This window comes from Camelus bactrianus, chromosome 15, assembly GCF_048773025.1.
Source record: "Camelus bactrianus isolate YW-2024 breed Bactrian camel chromosome 15, ASM4877302v1, whole genome shotgun sequence".
Taxonomy (NCBI): Eukaryota; Metazoa; Chordata; class Mammalia; order Artiodactyla; family Camelidae; genus Camelus; species Camelus bactrianus.
In genome coordinates, this window is record NC_133553.1 from 40889844 (window position 1) to 40911889 (window position 22046).

The 22046-nt window shown below is 40.8% G+C and overlaps 1 protein-coding gene and 1 long non-coding RNA gene across 11 annotated transcripts in view; one reads left to right on the forward strand and one right to left on the reverse strand.

Annotated features, from left to right (window-relative positions):
• Window positions 1–11750, reverse strand: part of MAP4K3 (mitogen-activated protein kinase kinase kinase kinase 3) — a 155582-nt gene extending 143832 nt beyond the window's left edge. Inside the window, exon 1 of one of the 3 annotated variants that reach the window (XR_012511878.1) lies at window positions 11386–11750. Coding sequence is in view for 2 of the 3 variants with exons in the window: in XM_074378754.1 (XP_074234855.1) it covers window positions 11386–11481 (96 nt within the window). In the remaining variant the exon portion in view is untranslated. The remainder of the gene's footprint in view (window positions 1–11385) is intronic. The other 2 variants (XM_074378754.1, XM_074378755.1) reach the window with 2 other exon arrangements.
• A 126-nt stretch (window positions 11751–11876) lies between these two features.
• The window catches only part of LOC141573328 (uncharacterized), a 176577-nt gene continuing 166407 nt past the window's right edge, over window positions 11877–22046 (forward strand). For 2 of the 8 annotated variants that reach the window (XR_012511885.1, XR_012511889.1), the window contains exons 1-2: window positions 11882–12125; window positions 21697–21850. This is a non-coding gene — a long non-coding RNA (uncharacterized LOC141573328). Of the gene's footprint in view, window positions 12126–21696; window positions 21851–22046 lie in introns of all 8 variants that reach the window. The other 6 variants (XR_012511888.1, XR_012511886.1, XR_012511891.1 and 3 more) reach the window with 6 other exon arrangements.

Below are 22046 nucleotides of genomic sequence, written 5' to 3' on the forward strand. Positions count from 1 at the left end.
GACCCAAAATAAGAGACAACACAAAACAGGAAGGTGGTAACTGAATGGAATCATTCTCAAGTCCATGTACTGACCAGAAAAAGAACAGAGATGTTTATTAATATTATTATTCATGTTGAAATTTTAAGGTACCCACCAAAAGTATCCAAATAGTATAACTTTTAATCTAACAGAAGGGAAAGGGGGGAAATAAAACTCAGAGTACCATCCAAATAGCAACCAATCAGGTTAGAATGTTAAGACTGGCCCTAAGGAATTTCGAAAATATTATACTGTAAATCAAATTCTACATTCTCCAAGCACTGAAATCTGTATCCTGGATATCTGAAACATTATCTATTACATCTTGCAATTAGGACCCTTGCTTTAGTCAGAATGCTGTCTATTACTTTTTTGCTCACTGCAGTCCCACAGTTGTATGTTTATACATTTTAATCTCTTTTGGAATGGCTTCCCTCACAAATGAAAGGCTGTCTACCAATGGAAGTTCCTCTACAAATGAAAATCCAATTATTTCTTTAACTCCCAGGTCAAGATTCACTCTTCCAGGAAGTCTTTACCAAATTAACCCTAATTCACCTTCCCCTTGAATTGAATTTCTATAGTACTTATAACATGTTATTGCTCTTTTAATTGTTAAAATACTGCCTTAGAAATGTTCTTCAGATATTCCATTTAGGCATATTTTATTTCCTCAATCAGAGCATAATCTCCTCAAGATCAGAAAGAAATTCTTTAGGCTCTTCTAAACAATCAAGCACAATATTTTTTTTCACTTAAGGACAAAGCAAACATTATTTTCCATTAAAAAGCACAAAAATATGAATTTTGCAAAATATAACACACATAAACACATTTTTCTAACATATAAAAATACAAAAGGTTCTAAGCATTTTGTTTTAATGTTTACAGATAATACAGCTGAAGTGACAGCTTTTTAAATAGTCATTTCCCCTGTTTTCATTTTTGCCAATTTTAAAGAGTCCATATGCTCAGGGCTAAAAATGTACAAGGTTAAATCAAAGGAAGTCAGACACCACTAGTATAGTGAAGACTCTAATAAAAACTGAAAATGTAGTTCACATTACAATTCCTGTACCACCTTGAAGAAGTACTACATAATAGTTATCTTTACTACAATATTAGTAGAAAAGGCTAGGGATAAAATTTATAATTTAAAAAGAAAAAAGGGCAAAACATTGATAAGTTAAAGGATATCTAAATTGATGGAGAGAAATACTGTATTCACAGATCAGAGGACTCAATGCTGTTAAGACCTCAATTTTTCACAAAATGAGCTGCAAATTCCATGTACTCCCAATAAAATCCCAATAGGTTACGTATGTGGTAAAATATCACAAAATTATGCACACAGACATAAAAAACTGAGTGCATGCAAAAAGTGGTGAAATCTAAGATCTAGTTAATTGCATTGTGCCAATCAATTTCTGGGTTTTGATAATCCACGATAGTTAGGTAAAGATGTCAGCCCTGAGGGAAGCTGGGTGTTGGGGTCCATGAGACCTCTTGGCACTCTTTTTGTGACCTCCTATGAGTTTATAATTATTTCAAAATAAAACATTTAAAAAAGTCTCAGCAGGCTTTTTTATATGCCTCGAAAAGATGATTCCAAAATTTGTGTGGTAAAAAGTTAAGGACCTAGAATAGATAAAACAATCCTGAAAAAGCAGAATGAAGTTGCAGGACCCACGACCTGATTTCAAGGCTTTCTATGAAGTTACTACTAAGACACGGAGGTATTGTTGAAAGCAAGTCCAGCCAGATGGTTCAACAAAACAAAACAGAGTCCAGAATATACTCACACATGCACTGTCAACTGATTTTCATCAAAGGTACCAAGGCAATTCATTTGTGATTCATTTATATCAAGTTCTAGAAGAGCCTTTATAGAGACAGAAATCAGAACAGATTGCAATGGTGGTGGGGTACATGACTGACTGGGAAGGGACACAAGAACTTTCTGAAATTAAGGAAATGTTCTATCTTAATAAAGACCTGGGTTGCACAGCTGTATGTGTATCAAAACTCATCTAACTGAAACACTTAAGTTCTATGCATTTCACTCTAAGTAAGCCAGAATTTAATTTCAGTATTTTGCAAAAGCACACAAGTTTTGTAAAACATCTGTCTACAAAAAAAAAAAAAAAAAAAAATACTAAGAGTATTTCTCTCTTGGAAGTAAGATTATTGATCATATTGTTTTCTTACAGTTTTCTTATTAACTTTTTTCTTTTAAAAATGTGTAAGTCATAATTAGAATAAAACAAAAGTTTTAAATTTACACCAGAATAAAAATATCTAACTCATATTCTACTGTTCCATTCACTAATTCCTTAATCAATTACCCTCCAAATCTGTAGCATTTTTCTTCAACAGAAGAACACGTCTTTGCACGTCCTCCTGGCAACCCCTCAGTTAAGAGCTGGGAGAAAGGTACTGATCCTTATCAGTTTCTATTAGTCTTAAAGACACTGCTAAAGAACTGTTATTCTCCACAGAAAAATGAAGAAAAGTCATTATTTCTGTTTCTTTAGGGTAACCACAGCAAGAAAATAATGAAAAGAAATCTCACAGTTATCTCTTTATTTTCTAATAAAATAGCCCAACACGATCATAGCTCTCCACCTTCTCAACTTTACTGTCCTTGTAACTGATAACATTCTCCCATTATTAATTTATTTGAACAAATATTTATAAAGCACCCATTTTATGTTCCTCAATCAGGCTTAAAATTGTGAAGTCCTCTTTGAATCATCTCTCTCCATCCCTGTATTTCCTCACAAAGCCCTGTCAAATTTCTCTCCAAGATGCTTCTCATCTATTTGTTCCTTCCTTTCCATTCTTCGCTACTATTTGCCTTGTCTGACCCATCACCACTTACCTCACCCTTAGCTTACTCCGTATCATCTTCTACCACAATTCTGTGAATCCCTGGAGGTCTCCAGGATTCCTTTCTGAGGGTCTGAAAGGTCAAAACTGTTTTCATGTTATACCAAAATGTTGCTGGCCCCTCTTCCACTGTGCCAACATTTGCACTAACAGTACAAAAGCAATGGTGGTAAAACTGCTGGTGCCTTTGCACAAATCAAGGCGGCGGCCCCACAAGGTATAGCAGTCACTGTTATTCTTCATTGCCATGCCCTCACTCACTGGGGGGAAAAAGCCAGTTTCACTTAAGAATGCCCTTATTGAAGCATAAACATTATTAGTTTTATCAAATCTTGACCCTTGAGTATTTCTCATTTTAACATTCTATTTGATGAAACGCACAAAGCACTTCTGCATACCAAACTACCCTGGTTACCTCAAAAAATAGCACGTGTGATTGAGTTGCAAACTGAACTAGCCACATTTTCCATAGAACACCATTTTTACTTGAGAAAGCAACTGACAAACTGATTATTCGTGTTTAGACATCTGACATTTTTTCAAAAATGAACTAAATGAATGTGTCAATTTAATGAAAAAAACCAACAGCATTTGTTGCAAGTGATGCATTGAATACTTCCAAAGAGGAATTTGAATCTTGGAAAACTTGTATCTACCATCAATAAGACTTTTCTGATGATATGAGTGATGATTTTTGATACTGTGTAATGAAACACGGCAACTTGGGAAGATTTGGATAATTCTATGAATCTGTATTCTCCAAATGACCAATGCATGATAAAAAAAAAAAAGTCATACACAGGTAAAAACCATCTACTTTAAGCCCAAGAGACACCAATAATTAGCATTTAACATAACAACAGGAAAAGTTCATTGATAAGGTCTTAGATTACACACGCAACTAACTTTTAAGAAGCTACCAATTGTCAAGTTGTAGAGAAGTATCAGAAGAGAATACCTACAACTTACCTGGAAAGGCTATTAAAATACTCTCCTTTTCCAAATACATGTGAAGACCAGATTTTCTTCACATACTTCAACCAAAACAAAATATCCCAACAGACTGAATAAAGAAACAGAATTGAAAATCTGCTGTCTCCTATTTAACCAAATATTAAAGAGATCTGCAATGCCACTCCCCTCACTAAATTTTTTGTTTGAAAATAGTTATTTTTCATAAAAACATGATTTATGTTAACATGTAACAGGTTTCTTATTCTTTTCAATAAACTGATATTTTTAAAAAATGTCTCAGGTACAATTGCTAATATGGTTAACAGCAATAGATTTAACATAAACAACTTTGGCATTCTCAATAATTTTAAGAGCGTGAAGGGGTTCTGAAACAGTTTCTGTTTGGCAGATATTTCTGTCCTTCCTCTCTGATCCATTCTCATTATGAGCCAGAATAATTCTGGGCACTTTCAACATCATTATTTCTCATACAAAAGCCTTAGTGCTCCCAACATCCTGCTACACGATTTTAGCTGGTTTTCAAGTTCATAAATTGGCCCTGCCTTACCTAGCAAATTTTATTTTTCCATGCTCCCCAAAACAAGTTTTCCATGTTAGTTAATCCTCCCTTTTAGTCTCAAAACCCACCTGGAATGGAACCCACCTGCCCCAATCCTTCCTCTGCTTACCTCCTCTCTCTCTGCCTCCTCCAATCTAAACTTTCTCATCTTCAGGAGCTGGAGGGCAAAAAGGACAATGCCCTGAGTATCAGGCTTAAAAGTTTATACCTTAGTCCACAGGCAATGAAGAGAAGATTCTTTGAGCAGAAGGTGGATAATTTATAAGGAAAGAAACTTCTTAGCAACTCAAGTTTCTAAGAAGAGTTTAAACAAACTAAATAAACATCTTATTTGGACATACCTAAATCTGTGGTCAAATCTAAAAATTTTTCAACAGATTTTAAGGACTAAGGTATGTAATACATTATCACATTAGGAACCCAAACCTGTAATCTCAGGTCAAGGCAGCTGGAACTCTGAAACATGGCATCTTCCAGAACAAAAAAAGATTGTATTTAAAAAAAAAAAAAAAGGCTAAAGTAGAAAACAAACATGATTTCATCTCTCAAAACTAAGGTCTTTTGGTATTGGTGAACAAAGTCCTCTTCCTGCCCAGAAGTCCAATTTAAACATATTTTTAAAAACCAAAAAACAGTAACGTAGTAACTACATATATTTACTAGTCACCAACGGTCTTTACTTTAAAATGACAGAGTATCCTCCTATACACACAAATTATGAATACTGCTTAATATGCAGGAGATACATTAAGCCTACTGACTTTGTTTAGGCCTGATAATAATCCATAATGCTTCATTCATTCTGTACCCACTACAGCCAGGGCTCTAGGTCAAGCCCAATGCCATCTCGGCTGTAAAACCTGCTGTGATTTCTCCCAACCAGAATCAACTATCTTCTTCCTCTGAAATCTCTAGTGAAGAGAGAAAGGCAATAAACAAATAAATATGAGTTGGTACATGCCACAACGAAAATTAGGGAGAGTAAGGGGCAGAGCTCAATTTTTTTATAAACCTAATAAAAGTTATGGTCAGGCCTCGTCACTTGCATGGGCCTCTGTGAATGCTGACAGTTACTGGAACATAGAGAGTGTAGCTGGGGAAGAGAAACTAGGTTGCTATCAGGAAGCATTTTACGACAGCTTTTTTGATTAAATGCCTAAAGAGATCTCACAAGAAAGGGATCTGACTCTAAGGTTACAACATCTTGTTGGGACATCTTTTCTCATTCTAACTAAATATTCATTTTCACACCAAAATTTTTATTCTGATTTATTTGTTTTCTTAACGAGGGCCCCCAAATTACTTTATAAAGTTCAGGCCTGACAAAATCTGGATCCATCCTTGGGAAAGACAAAAGGGAGAGGAGCTGTTTTTTATAGGATGATAAGAACAGGGGCGTTAAATGGTGACACTTGAGACCTGAGAGAAATGAAGATGCAAACCATACAGATATTGGGACAGGGGAATTTTCAAGCACAGACGGCAAGTGCACAAACACCGAGGTGGCAGCATGAGGAGCAGAGTAGGTTAGGAGGCCAGCAGCAGGAGAAACATATAGTAATAAATACTACTACTGACAGCAATTAACAATTACTGAGTACCATGCGACAGGCACTGTCCTAAGCACTTTCCTGAGCATCTCAATTTTACAACTGAGGAAACTGAGGCACAGAGAGAAGCATTAAGTAACTGGCTAGTGGGTGGTGAAACTAGGCGGTTTGACTCCAGATCCCGGCTCCTAAATCACTATGTTGTGCTACAGAGAAGTCAGCTGTCCACACTATGGAGTGTCAAGACCATCTCTCAGCCAGTTAAGAGATTTAATGTGCCAGAAAAGAGGAAATCAACAAGGTTTTGATCTCAGACTATGACAGCTAAAAGCAGGTTCACATTTTATGTCTCTATAAATAAAGTGCCATGTGCTATGTCTTGTCATTGCTACTCCTCTCACAGTCCCTGGAACCTTTCCTTTCACATTACAGCTATTCAGCATAGGATGGATGTTCAATGGACTCTCATGAGAGAATACTAACTATTCATTCTCAATACAAAATAATTAGATGTTCTTTCACAAGTAAATATATATACAAATCCAATCTTGGAGGTAAGTACCTCCTTTAGGGAATCAGATACATATCAAAGTCAGATAACCTGCTTGTTTTTTAAAGTTCTCTAGAGAAACTATCCCACAACTGTTCCACTGTCACTTTCCATCTCAAACAATTACTGATGCTCGAAAAATCTACCTTAATTTTCCTTAAACATTCAAACAATCTCTCTGAAGTCTAGGACCATTTCCTCTGGTCCCTCTAGACTTTGTCCTCCATGAAAGTAAAAATGAGCATAACCCCAGATAGATCCACGTTTCATTTTCCTTCAGTTTTTCTTTTCTAAACGCTTAAGGGCTTCATGTCCCATCTAAGAGGTGAGGTTTCAGAACTGAGTTTTCCAGAAACGTTCTTATAAATCCTGACCATAATGAAAGAATTAGTGTTTGATGACATTAATCAGAACACCCTGAAAGATGCAGAGCTTCAAAAAAAAGCCAACATATAACTCACTAAATATTTGAACATACAAATTAATTTCCTGATTTCTCTGTCCAATCTCCAATATTCCTCCTGTCAGCTTTCAAGAGACTCCAAGTCTGTTTATACAGACTACCATGTGAATGCTACCTTGGAGCTTAGCCACATCACAGCATCTGCTTCAGAGGGAATGGCTTCCAAACACATGTAGATAAAATGAATACCAACATTTCCAAAGCATGTTCTACAGGCACTAGTTCTAAGGACACGCAATTGGTATTACAGAGAAAAAGAATCCCATTGTCAATTAAGTGTGAAGTTTACCGGGTTAAGCAAAGTTTACCAGGTTTCTTTACCATAGGACTTCTGAGTCTAATACACCCTAGAACTGCTTTCCCTGGAACATCCTGGTCACACTCTGTAAAACCTACGAAGTCAAGCCCACAAATAAAAGATGATTCCAAGGCCTTAACCCTCAGTAAACAGTCAATATTGGGGCATTCGACAAAAGTGGGCTATGAGGAAAGGTATCCCTCTGGAGGACGATGTAGTCTGTGAAGAGGTCAGCTGGAGACAACGGGCTAGAACTCAAGATGAAGCACAAGCTAGAGACATCTGGGAGTAGTTCACAGGAGCCAGGCTAAAGCCACCAGAGTAGATGACATACTCCCTTAGAAACACATTCAGACCAATCCCTCAAAAAAACCTTGCCTTACCCTACCTCCAGCTTTAGTATCTTCTTCTCTCTAGGAATAAATCTAGAAAACCATCCAGACATAAAGACTGTAAGGGTGGGAATAATACAAAGTAAACTAGAAAACTGCCAGAGAAAAAACAGCACAACGCACGCGATGCTGGTAAATGTTGGTAAAGTGATACGGTATATCACTTCTCCAGAAATCTCTTTCAAATGACAAACCTACAGATTATTCATTCTTTTGGGGGGGGGGGGTCATGGATCTCTTTGTAAATGTAATGAATATCATAAGCCATCTCTTCACAAAAACACATATACAACACTAAGCCATTAATTTCAGAGGGTTTCATGGGCCCCTGAGGCCCAACCATAGAGCTCTTTCTAGGTGTCAACTCCCAGGTCCCTAGGTAGCCCCTGCTATAGATACCTCACCTGACAGATAAAGCCCAGAGTTACATTTAAAAGTAAGATTGATTTTTCTTTTTAAACTATATTTTCATGTGCTTTAAGATGGTGCAGAGGAAATGTATATCTGCATTTTCTGGACTCAAAAAAATTAAAACTTATTTGTTGAGTAAAACTCAAGTCATTTATTTAACACCATAAACAGAAGGACATAATGAGGGTAATAATACTGCACAAGAAAACAGCTCTGAGAGACTAAATGATTTTACAAGGCCACGTAGCTAATATATTCCAGAACTTCCACATCTTAGCTCAGACTTTTTAACTAAACCATGACATTTTATATACAATAAACATATGATTCCATTGGGTAGCATACAGTTTTCAAAGTAAAAATCCCTTAAAACACCAAACTTCTAAGAATGACTATAAATAATTAGATCCCTAACTTATTTAATCAGCTCATTCCATTTTTAGCACCTGAACACTGACAAATTAAGGAGCAAACTATATACACTGGCTTTTGAAAAAAATCCTTTAATGCACTCCTCTTTGATGAACACAATTTGTATAAATAAGAAAAATCTAAAACAGCAAAACAATTATAAAAAACTCTGTTATAGCACAAACATGATTATGTACAGACAGAAACACATACAGTTTAAGCTTTGGGTTATTTAGCAAGCAGGGGGTATGATGCCAAAAACCACATGGAGTTTCTCTGCTTTGGGCCCCTGGTGTTAGAAGAGTCGCCGTCAGGGATCAAGCATCTATTATCTGATGTGCACTTGGCAGACGCTACAAAAACAGTGAGGCCTGGCCACTCAGCGGGAGATGGGTATTTTAACTACTACTTGAAGATCCACTCCTACTCAGAGTGTGACTGCAACTCAGATGCTGCACTAAGCGTGTGCCTCAGTTTCTCCACTGGAAATTTGGTAATACGTTACCTGCCCATATCCTGTCTTTAGACAAATGGTACTGCCTACTGGTTAAGAATGTACTCGCTGAAGCTAACTGGTTCACACTTTGGCTTTGCCACCTACCAACTTAGGCAAGTCACCATAACCTCTCTGTGCCTCAGTTTCTTCCACTGCAAAATGGAATTAATTACAGCATTTATTTCATAGGATTTTTGTAAGGATTAAGTAAGCTGATACGTGGAGAAGTCCTAGAGCAGTGCCTGGCAAGTAATGAGCACCCTATAAATGTTAGCTTTTATTATGATTATTTTAAACAGATGACAAGATTAATCAACTTATATCTATACTGCACCTAGATGTCCTTAGGAAATTACAGGCCTTAATTTTTTTAACTTTTTAATCATATGGCTTAACTACCAGCTGTTTTTCCTAAATATAGTAAATACATAGCCAATTATTCTTGCAAAGAACCTAAAAAGAACTTACTGCACACACTGCCGCCTAAGTCTGACACATGAGCAAAGTTTCAGTTAACTTCTCGTCTAAATACAACCAGACTTCTTTAATCAATTCCAAGCTACCAGGATCCACTCACTTCAACTTTCACAATCACTACAAATTCCAAAGCACAAGAGCATAATGGTTATTCTCACAATGGCCTCCTAACTGCTCTTTACCTCTGCCCCCCCATCTCCACTTCCCACAATGCAGTAGGTAAACTTTTAAAAATTCAAATCTTATTTCACTCTCCTACTTAAAACCTTGCAATGGCTCCCTATTGTCCTAAATATGTCTGACCTCCTTACAGTACCTAGGAGGACTGCATGATCTAGGGCCATCCTCCCTCTCTGGCTGCTCTGGCCATAGAGGTCTCCTTTCAAATCCTTACCCTGTTCCTTGGGGCCTCCAAGCCTTCACAGATCATGCTCCCTCTATCTGGAATAATTTCCTCTCCCCATTACACTAACTCCCCAGAGAAGATGAGGCTCTCCTGTTACATGCTCTCCTAACCCTAATCCTAATCTTCTCTTCTCCGCAGCACAAGATAAAACTGCATTAAAACAACTATCTAAATGCTTGTTTAATGTTGTTCTTGTCCAAAAAATATAAACAAGTAAGACTTGGCAATGTGTCTGTCTTTTTTGCTGCAACCCAAGTGCTTAGATGCACAGTACCTTATACATAGGTGTGCACAAGACACCTGTACTGTCTATGGAGAAAAGTGGCGAGATAAGTGATGATGGAAAGCAAGTCATTCACAAGACTAACGCAGAATACTGGCTGCACTGTATTAAACATTTTAAGTTACCATTTGCATTACAGTGAAGTAAAAGTTAAAAATCTACTGCTTAAACGTGGGCAAAATAAAGTTAAGACAAAACTTTCCAAAGTAAAATTAAGTTTCTTCGGGCATCCTCAGGTGTTACGTGAAACAGGAGAAGTTCCACTTCAGTTACAAGTAAGAAGATACACAACCAAATCAAGACTGCTGCCACATTTGGCACTAGCCTCCTCTTCTTGGCAGTCTCTGCGAGGACAAGAGTTGAGCTGGCCAGGGAAGCATGATTTATCTCCCACATTTAGAAGTGGTCCCTCTACAACAGGAATGCTGTACTACCAATGGACTTTGAATTCTAACCTTGTCAAACCAGCACCTTTCCTAAGTATTCAATTTACCTAAAAAAAAAAAAAAAAGCTGAATCCTATGTGTCACTGACAAAAACAAGTTAAATAAGGCATCATAATCCAATCTGAGTTGAAGAAAACAAATTTTCTCTTTCCTCCAAAAAAAAAAAAAAAAGGAAGAAAGAAAAAGAAAAAAGAGAAAAATACTAACGAGATCTCTCTTACAGAATAAAGTCATCACTTGGAGAATTAAACTGGTATGCGGATGTTAAGAAGAGAAAGGTTGAGGGGCTGTCAACCGAGCTTGCCAAGGGTACTACCTCTGGGCCCAGTGGGCAGCAGATGCCAACCCACCGCGGACAACCCCAAGTCGGCCTGAAGCACGCAGCTTTGACAGACGCCAGACCCCTGCGGTCCGGCTCGTCGCACTGACCCCGCCAATGCAACAAACGCCGCGACCTGCCCGCACGCTCAAGAGCAGAGTGGCCGCCACCGTTCAGTCCTTCCCGGGAGACGCGCGTCCAGGGGAGGCTCAGGTGAGGACTCCGAGGTCTCGGGGTTAAACATCTGGCCCTTTGTTCGCTGCGCGGCCGCGGAGCCCTGGGCGCCCGCCGCTCCTCCTCCCCCACAGCTCCCGGGCGCCAGCGTCTCCCACCGAGAGGCAGCGCCGACTCGGACGCCCAGGCTCCGCGGCGCCCCCGGCCCTCCCGGCGGCGGGTCAGCGCCCCGCGGCCTCGGCGGCGCGCGGCTCCTCGCCCTCACCTTATAGACGTCGCCGTAGGTGCCGCTGCCGATGCGCTGAATCAGCTCGAAGTCCTCCTGCGGATTCCGGCGGGACAGATCGAAGCCGGGGTTCATGGCGGGCCCCGGGTGCCCCCCGCCTCCCTCCCGGGCAGGGGAGGGGGGGCGCTCAGGGGGCCACACGGAGAGTGGGAGCCGCGGCCGGCCCCCGGCTCCCCCGGCGGTCACAATCGCTCGGCTCCACGCTGCGGCCGCCGCAGCGGACGACGATGACCGGCCTAACCGTCCCCGCCCCCGGCAGCACGCCGCGGCGCCGAACCCGGGTCACACCCACACGGAGCGGAGAACGCTCGCAGCCCCTCGCTCGGGGTGAAACTCCAACATGGCTTCCGCCTTCGCCGCTCCTCCCCCTCCCCTTACTCCGGCTCCTCCACCCTCCTCCCCCTTTTCCCGGCTCCCGCCCGACTGCGCAGCCGCGATCCCAGAGGGAGCGCTCCCCAGCCCCGTGCGCGGCCCGCCCCGTGCGCGCTCCGGCTCCGCGCGCCTGCCTGGCGAGGGCGGGCGGCCCGGCCCTACCCGGCCCCCGCGGCCGCATCTTCCCGGGGCAGCGGCCCCGCGCGCGGTTGCTACGGTGCGGTGCCAGAAAAGGTTCGCCCGCCCCCGAGACCGCGCGAGAGACAGGCAGAAGGGAGCTCCTGTTCGCTTGTCACTCCCGCAACGACAAAGTTTGACGTCGCCGCATCATGTCCCCTCCTGAGCAGGTAGTATAGTTTTCATTTGCAAGACTGCCAGTGTCCCAAACTTTTTTTTCCTTAGAAGCAGGTACACACAGAGGACCCAGCGGAGTACCACAGACTTTCTGGGATTGTGGGGAAGGGGAAAAGCCTGAGGAAAGCCCCTGAGGAAAGTGAACTGTGCTGGCCCCGCTCCCCGACACTCGGGCCCTTGGAGTTGACCTGTCAGGGTGCAAAACAGGTCAAGCCAGGAGGGCGGCCTGGGAGGCGTGTGCACTGGGTAGGGCGTGGGAAGTTCTGAGGGAAAACACGCGGAACGGCCGCTAGCCAGCCCGCGTGGAGGGCGTGGGAGGCAGGCAGAGCGCAGAACTGAGGCTGGGCTTGACCTTCACCAGAGACATCTGGATTATCTAAAGCCGGGGCGGGGACTGCAAGCTGCCCAGCAACCTTGCAAAGGAGAGGTGGGGGTGGAGAGTGGAGGGTGGAGCGAGGACAAGATCCATTCCCACACCTGAGCTGTCAACACGTGATGATCCGGAAGCTCTGTAGTTTACCTACCCAAAGCCCCACCCAGCTCAAGACCCAGATTGCGAGCGTTACATACTATCTGTGTGGACACCAGCTGCAACTCTTATTGGCTGTCCGAGAAATCATGTGGATGTGGAAGGTTAATTTTCTGTGATCCATAAACTGCCCACTAGGCATTTCCAAAAGCTTTAGTCAAGAAGGTGATGGCCACTTTCAGCAATTCCACTTTGGAATTTTACTTCAGGAACGCTTTCCCAATGCCCTTAGGCACCACACTTTCTGACCACTAATATTCCCTAAAGCCTCTTGGCTCCCTGAGAAACTAGGTCTTATCAAGCCTGTTAAGGATAAATAAGTATAATCAAATAATAGTCAAGCAAATTTACAGTTAACTGCAACATACGTTTTTATCTTTGCAATTCTTTTGCTTACAGAAAGATTACATGCTTAATAAATTCTCAAAGAAGTTGTGTGCTCTGACTAAAAGACGTTGGAAAATGACCATATCTTCACCTATACAAGTAGACTTTCCACTGTTTAATTTTTAATTATTTTAAAGCATCAGCTATGAGCATAGCGCTTAAATTGCAGCCCTATGAGTGCTTTTCATTGGGTGACTTCTGGATGGATCTACCTTAAGGCTCTCAAGTCTTGGGAATTAAACTCCTGACTGTAAATGTTATTCCATGGCTAAGAACCCTGCTTTTGTCTGTTTAAAGTACTTGCCCAGAGTGCAAGACTTCCTTCAGCCTGTCCACATTTGGAGAATTGTTTGGCCTCTAAGCCAAACAGGGGGATAATTAGCCCAGGGTTCAGATAAGCAGACCTAATAAACTATCCCAAATAGGAATCAGTCCTGCTCTCTTTCTCCGCCTTTTTAATGCTGGAAAGCCAAATTCTCAGGATTGAATGCTGCACAAGAACGTTCTAATAGTTTCACTGCTTTGTTTGCTAGGATTATCTTCTGTGTAGATAACTTTGCCTTTGCATCACTAATAGACTTCTTTCAAAGGGAAAAGACATTTCAGTAGGGCTGAAACAGTCTTTAAAGTTTTGTTTGTTCCATCTTGGCAAGGCCAAGCTAGGCCTTTTGAAAAGACATGAATTTACATGTAAGGGCCTGACTTGCCATGTGGGTTACAACATAAATAAAAGGGCTTTTGCAATCGACAAAGAATAAAGTATTTTGTTCTTTGTGATATATACATACAGCCAAATCTGATGTCTTTTTTCCCCCTATTCCAATGCTCCTCAGCTTCACTAGAAGTAACACTAACGATCACACTTTCTTTGAATCAGAAGAAATAGCTCCCCTCTTCTATGATTAGAAGCATCCTTAGAAGTCATAAGCTGCTTCCGCAGCATCTCTCTTATATTTACTACTGCTTGAATACCTTCAGTGAAAGGGAACTCACTGTTTCCAAAGCACTCCGCCTCATTATGAGGTGGTGTTGGTGCATAATCATGAAAATAATAGAAAAAAATAATATCTAACATTACCAAGTGCTTGCGGGGTGCCAGGAACTGAGATGAGTACTTTCCATGTATTATCTCATTTAATTCTCACAACAGCTTGATGGCATAGGTATTGTTATCTCCATTTTTTTGAGGCACAAACAGATTAAACTGCTCAAGGTAACACATCTGAAATTTGAACCAAGGTAGTATGACACAAAGGCCATACTCTTAGCCACTAGTCTGTAGTTAAAGTATACTTTTAAAAATTTCCCTTGTGCTAAGCCAAAAGCTGCCTTCCCTGTAACACACTTAGAGTCAGTGATGATAGGACTCTAGTGATATAAAATACAAAAAGAAAAGCCATGGTGACTGCCCTCCAGGAATTTGCAGTCTCACAAGACAGTGTGAGGAGCCCAGGGGAGACATAAATGTATACAGGAAGATAGAAGAATGATGCTAAAGTTAAATCTTGAAGAATATGTTGGAGTTTGCCAGACAAACAAGGGGGAGGTGGTACACTTTAGACTGACCACTTAGCCCCTTAAAGCATCCATCCAAGTAAGCATCACACAGGAGGGAGCACAGAAAGGCTAAGATGGGCAGTAGCTCTTGGCACTATATCCAGAACACCCTTCTGTTAGCCCGTCCCTCGTGGGTCTTTGGCTTAGAAGGTCCCTTGTCTCCACCTAGCTTTCAGTCTCATCCTCAGGACCTCTTGTCTAATAACCAACCCCTTGGATCCACTTCTTTGGCTTATTGACCTCATAACCACCACTCACATTTTCAGGACACTAGCTGCTCTGGGAAAGAAATACTGAGCCAACGGAGCTCAAAAAAGACTCACTACAACCAGGCCATCCACCAGGGGAGGAGAAGCAGACCCTGATATGTCTGTGAAACAATACGGCAGAAAGTTCCAGAGGTTATGTAGCCTAGCCTAGCTCTGAGCCTGGCTACCTGGGTTCAAATCTTGTCTCTGTCTCCTTACTGAACGACCTTGGAAAGTTCTTTCAAACTGGGGCTATTGTGAACAGTCAAAAAGAAAACACATGCAAAAGTCAGTAGTGCCTGGCACCACAGTAATCTCACAAAGTATTAATTACTGTTATTTTTTGTACATTTTATTTTATTTTTTAGTAGTTTGTCCCCCCACCCCTTTTTTAAAGAAACCTACCTCTTTTTAAAAAAAATTTTTTTTTAATGGAGGTACCAGGGATTGAACCCAGGACCTTGCACGTGTGAAGCATGTACTCTACCACTGAGCTATCCCCACTCCCCTTGAGTACATTTTAGAATGTTTTAAAGGGTGATAGTCATGAAGATGGGAATGGAGATATGATTTAGGAAGAAAATGCAATAACATATATAAGAGAACCTGGATTAGGGCTAGGGATGCCTAGGATGGAGAGAGGGGGAAGAAACCAGGAAATAATTGGAAGATGGAGTTGACAGTTTTGGGGAGGTGAGGAAGCAGGCAGAGACATAGACAACAAGCAGGCTTCTGGCTTAGACAACTGGGAAGATCCCAAAAAGATGATAGCGTTTGGCAAAATAAGAGGAACTGGGGTTATCTGGGGGAGGGTTTTAACACTGGATCAAAGTAGATAATCCTGTTTTATATCTGGTAGGTTTGAGGTGCTCGAATAGAAATGTAAAGTAAGTGGTAAATTTTACAGTTCAGCTCTGCTCCCAGATTTGCACACCTCCTGGCACGGTGTTTCTCAATGGAGGTCTTATTAGCATTTTAGGTAGGACAGTTCTTCCTTGTGTGGGACTGTCCCCACACATTATAACATCCCTGCCCGCATCAATACTGCTCCCAGCCATACTGTCATTAACATTTCTAAATGCCTAGGGGTTGGGCTAGGGAGTGTGGATGATGACTGGATTGAGAATATTTGCCTATCACGTCCCTTCGGAGAACGATCACCCACGCCAAATTATTTATCATAAAATTCCTTTCTATTTCATATGGTATGTTCCCTAGGAGAAGTCCTGATAATGTAAAATATTGTCCCTTTTATTACATTTCCAATATGTAGCACCCAAGTGATGTTTCACTGCCCTCTGTAAATGCACAACCGAGATTCCGCCTGCCCTTTATTATGTGGTTCCTAGGATCATATAAGAGGGCACCAAATCTAGTCTTTGCAGCTTATGGAAGTCTTCGCAGAGGAAGGAACCTCTAAGCTGAGACTTAAAAGACAAGTAGAGAATTAGCCAGACAAGAAGCCATTCTGAGAGGAGAAAGGTTACACTCAAAGAAACAGAAGTAATTCTGTTTGGGGTGAATAACAGATGAGGCTAGATTGATAAACAGGGACCAGTCCATTAAGGGGCATATACATTGTGTTAAATAACTTGGATTTTTAACTGAGAACACAAGGGAGCTGTTAATGGGTTTTCAGCACAGGAAAGACACGATCTTATTTGTACCTTAGAAATATCCCACCAGCTGCAGAAGGCAAATGAATCTAAAGCAGATGACAAGGCTGGCGATGAGATAGGAGAATCGTTAGGAGACCCTTGCAGTAACGGGTGAGAGAAAATGATGACCTGAATTAACGTATGGAGTGATCATTAACATTCAGTGATGGTAGTATTTAAAATTGTGGGTTGAGATGAATTCTTATAGAGAAGATGTATGAAATAGGCAGAAAATGGGTTCCTAGAGAAACCCAACAGAGCGTGAGCAAAGGAAGAGAATCCAGCAAAGGAGGCTAGGAAGGTGGGACCCAGTATGTCATGTGGAAATGAAGTTGTGTGGCAGCCATAGAAGTGCACCACTCTGGACTCCCTTCAAGGATTCACCTGCTGTGATGAGTGTGATTCACTGGCAGCCACCAGGCGCCGTGTCTTTGGGAAACATCACAGCATTCATGCAGCGGTCTTTCTCCCCCCAGGTGCTCCTAGCCAATGACTGAGCTTGGCCAGCCATTCCTGCCCAATTTGTTTTCCTCTAATGAGCAGTCTTTGTTCTGAGGCTCCCAGACTTTCCCAGAGCTGCCCTGCAGACTGAGGCTCTTCCTACCCAACCCCTCTCCCTTCTTCCTCTCCCATCACAGGCGTTACAGTATGCATAGCAGTCAGACACTCTTGCCTCCTACTCCTGCTCTTGTTCCTCTTTATCCTTCGCAGGTGTTTCCACACACAAGTATCTTGCACTTCTTATTCAATTTTACTATCTGTGGAACTAATACAATTGGTATCGATGAAGCAAAGAAGGAGGGAATTTTGAGAAGAGAATGATCAACTGTGTTAAATGCCAAAGAGAGACTAAGGAGGAGGGAGACAGTAAAGTATCATTAGGTTTGTCATCATGGAGGTCAGTCTGACCTAACTATTGATGTTCAGAGTCCCTCTTCTGCTCTTCTAGCTCCTCTTAGTTATATTCTCCCAGATCCCCTTCAGCCTTTCTCATGCATTATGATCATCATACATCTCATCTCTACCCCTCTCATTTGGACTCGTTTAATTATTAGTATCTTTCCAAACTCTGGCACTAAGCCTTGAGCTCAGTATTCCAAATGCAGTCTGGTCAGTGTTGACTACAGTAGGATTATAACTACCTATTATCTCAACACAATATTGTAGCCTAAACTTGGATTCAGTTTTTTTATAGTTGCAACAAACTCAGGGCCGCTGTGCTGCCGAACTCCAGGGGATCAAAACACAATCTATAATTACAGAATCCTCAACTCCGACCTGGCGTCCCAGTCAGGAAACATCTCCAAAAAATGTATTTGCTCCCCTCTGATGAATGAGATCATCACAGGGAAAAGAAACCTGGTCTCATAGATCCTACTGTAAAGTTCCTGCCCTGCCAACAGTTCATCAGGACAGATGTCATCTCATCACCAAACAGCTTTGATGCACCAACAAAGCAGAGCGTAGAGTGCCTCTACCCAGTATTGCTTCCCGGTGAGATCTTGCAAAGACAAACAAGTTAGACAAGAACCTCTTCTTGGGAAGCCAGGATTTCAAGGGGGTGCTCTTTGGCCTGCACTATAGGTAATATCTTTTTAGACTCAATTTGAGGGGTGCAGGCTCTGTGAAAAAGAGACAACAAAATATCAGAGGATTGTAAGTAAGTGCAGGCTGAGTATAGACTGGGTAAGAGAGAGAGAGAGAGAGATGCTGGATAATCTTATCAACGAAACTCCTCATTATATTCATTTTTTATCCCGTGATAGATTAAAGCATAGTGTTTCCCTGGTTCCCTTTCATATAACACCTAGCCTAAAATTCCCTTTAGATGCCCTCAGTTAAAGGGTATTGCTCTGTCCCCTAGCTCCCAAATACAGAGGGAGGCCACTGTTGGGCCAGACCAAGTTGACCAAGAACAGATGTGGTGACATACACTGTGTTTCCAGGGTACATTACTGCCCAGTGTTCTCCTGCTGGCCTTTTCTGTAGGAGCTTTATTCTAGTTATTATTACTCCCTTAGGAGGACTCCACTACCCTGCTGCTGACAAAACCTATTGAAAAGCAATCCCCTCATAGATCTAGAAAGTTCATCTCTTTGGGAAAAAAAAATCTGCTCATTTGGTTTAAACCTGGACTAGAGTTTTTCTTGATCAAAACAGACAAAAAAAAAAAAAAAAAAAAGCAAGCAAGCAAGCAAGCTCAGTTAAATAATTCAAATAACGTACCAGGAGTTTTTCATTATTCCTTACCCCCTGCTCATGGGTGAAGGCAGATGTGAAGGTAACCTATTTCTCAGAGTGACTCAGATCTCCCCCCCCAGGAAACAGATCTGTTTGCTGGTCCTGAGTTTATGGCAAAGCCCAGCTGGAACAAGGCCTCTCTCAGCATTAGAGCCAAAACTTCAGCCTGGAGTCTAATCATCTGGGTTACTTAAAGATACTTTTTTAAAAAAAATTATGTTTAAATTAAGACTAATCTGGTAGTATGAACGTTCCCAGCTGAGCGTCTGATACCATCAGAAATAGTTTAAACATGTGTTGATGGAATAATTGTTCTCATGGCAAAAGGAACAGGAGGAAGGAAACTCATGACAATCTCCCTGCTGCTTTGTATTTCATGTACAAATGGCTAAGCTCATATGAAATTTGTGAATAATACTGTTCCAGTGTAAGTGTGGAGCCGTTTCCACACATTCTCTCTTTTTGTCTCAACATCAGCACCACTAACTGGGTGTCAGTAGCTGAAAATGTCTGTATGAACTTTTAATACCTGAAAGTATAACACTTTTACCTTGCTGATGCCAATGTTTAGGGCTTACCTCTCACCTAAAGAGAGCCCTCTTTGGTCCTTCCAAAGAAACCCAAAACACCATGTCTGGAAATCTGAGTGCAGCCTGTTTTTTGCTGCTTGGTGCAAGGCCTCTTAATTAGTCTCTCTGGCCTCATTCTTCTTCTAATAAAACCACACCTGGCCAGGAAACATGCTTCTCAAAATGCCAACAATGGAAACATGGAAGTCCTGAGGGACCACTAAATTTGGAATGAATGTGAGTTCACTTTTAGGAATATTAAGTTTGAGAAGATGAAAGGGCATTAAGGAGAAGCCATTGCAAGGATAGTGACAGATTTAGAAAGTGCAAGAGGAAATTAGATCATGACGTCTAAATTTGAGTCATACAAATAAAGACGGTAGAATCATGAGATCGCTAAGAGAATCTGAGAGTGTAGGGCAATGGTGAGCAGCTTAACAGAAGCAGAAAATGTTTCTGGATCTTGCCTTTTTATTTTTTTTAGTTTATTTTTTAGTGGGGGGAGATTATTAGGTCTATTTATTTATTATTAGTTTGTTTTGTTTTTAATGGAGGAACTGGAGAATGAACCCAGGACCTCATGCATGCTAAGCATGTGCTTTACCATTTGAGCTATAGCCTCCCTCCTGACCTTGTTTTTTAAACATATAAAGCGAAAATAATGTTACTGACTTCGATAACAAGACTTTATGCTGTGGGATGATTTACTAAAATATGAGTATGTATCCATTCTTCCCCAGGAAGTATTTTCCAGCTTGTCTTTCTTTAATGTATTTGTGATGTGGAATTTAGGGAAAGGATAGTGAAGACATGATAGTGGAGAAGTGAGAAGACAAGGGGGATAATTTAGCCAGAAAGGAGCTAAATCAACTTTTCAGGTGTTGGAAGAAGGGGAGAAGGGAGAAAATAATGAAAAGCCCAATAAACTGGGTCCTAGAAAAAGCGTTTGGGAATTTATGTTTGAGGACTAGAGAGAACTGAATGGAACTCAAGTGTGGCTCTAACCGTGAATGGGTTCCTCATAGATGCTCTTTGAGAGCTGCAATTAAAGATTGGAATACCTTTTTAAAATTACAGTGTATCTTTTTATGTGATCCTGAGAAGAGTCTGAGGTAGGTGGGAGTCCAAAACTAATTAGGGTTATAAGAAGAATGCCAATGGGACATTTGGCAATACTTTTTTTTTTTTTTTTTTAGTTAATAGACTTTATTTTTTAGAGGAGTTTCAGGTTCACAGCAGAACTGAGCAGAAAATACAGAGAGTTGGCACATAGCCTTCCCCACCCACACATATATACTCCACTACCCTCAAAATCCCTCATCAGTGTGGCATATTTGGTACAATCGATGAACCAACATGGACACATGATTATCAACCAAAGTCCATAGTTTACATTAGGGTTCACTCTTCATGTTGTACATTCTATGGGTTTTGACAAATGCATAATGACCTGTAGCCACCTCTGTAGTATCATACAGAATAATTTCATTGCCCTAAAAATCTCTTGTGCTCCATCTATTCATTCCTCTCTCCCTCCCTCTCCCTAAACCCCTGGAAACCACTCTCTTTTTATTGCTTCTGTAGCTTTGCATTTGGCAATACTTTTGAACTGCTAAAATATTACCTGGTCAAATCTAAGAAGTCACAACACAGAAGCAGCTTTTGAATCTTTTATAATTTAATTTGCATTGCTTTTTAACATTTATAAACATTTTCATGGATTATACTGAGTGAAGTAAGTCAGACAGAAAGACAAATATCATATGATGTCACTTAAATGTGGAATCTAAAAAACAGTACAAATGAACTTATTTACAAAACAGAAACAGACTCACAGACATAGAATACAAACTTATGGTTACCAAAGGGGAATGTGGGGAAAGGATAAATTAGGAATATGGGATTAACAGATACACACTACCATATATAAAATAAACAACAAGGATTTACTGTATAGCACAGGGAACTATATTCAGTATCTTGTAATAATCTATAAAGGAAAATAATTTTTAAAAGCAATATATATATCCAAATCACTTTACTGTACACCTGAAACTAACACAATATTTTAAATCAACTAAACTTCAATAAAAAATTTTAAAAATGGGTTTATATTTATATATCATTTAATTTTGGAGTGACTCCTTAATTTATTATCATCCTTAATATACAGATGGGGAAACTGACGCTTAGAGGAGTGAAAGCCAGAAGGGGATCAGGGATTACAATTAGTTTCAGTCAATTTAACATCTACTGAGCTTTGAGTACTGAGTTTCAGGTTGTATTATATAATTGGGGATGCAAAAGTGAATACAATACGCACCCAATCCTCAACCCCTAAACCAGTCCTTTTTTGCTCTCCAATTCTCTTTTAGACGTTTGATCTTGCCTCTTAGCTTGGGCTGGGCTGGCTCATGGTGAGACCCAAAGCTGAGCATCACCTACACAGAGAGCTAGTTTACAAGAAGAATTGACTCCAGGGTACTCTGGCAGTTCCATGTCTATGATGTAGTCATCAGAGTTGCAAAGGTAGGTAAGAAATGGAAAATCTCATACACTATGGGGAGGAGAATAAATTGGTACAACCATGTTGGAAGGCAATTTTTTGTTATCTATTAAAGCTAAAAGTGTCCTTAAAATCTTACAATCTAACAATTCCACTTCTCCATTTGTACAAGAAACTCTGTCATATGCATAAGGAGACATGTAAATGAATGTTCATTGA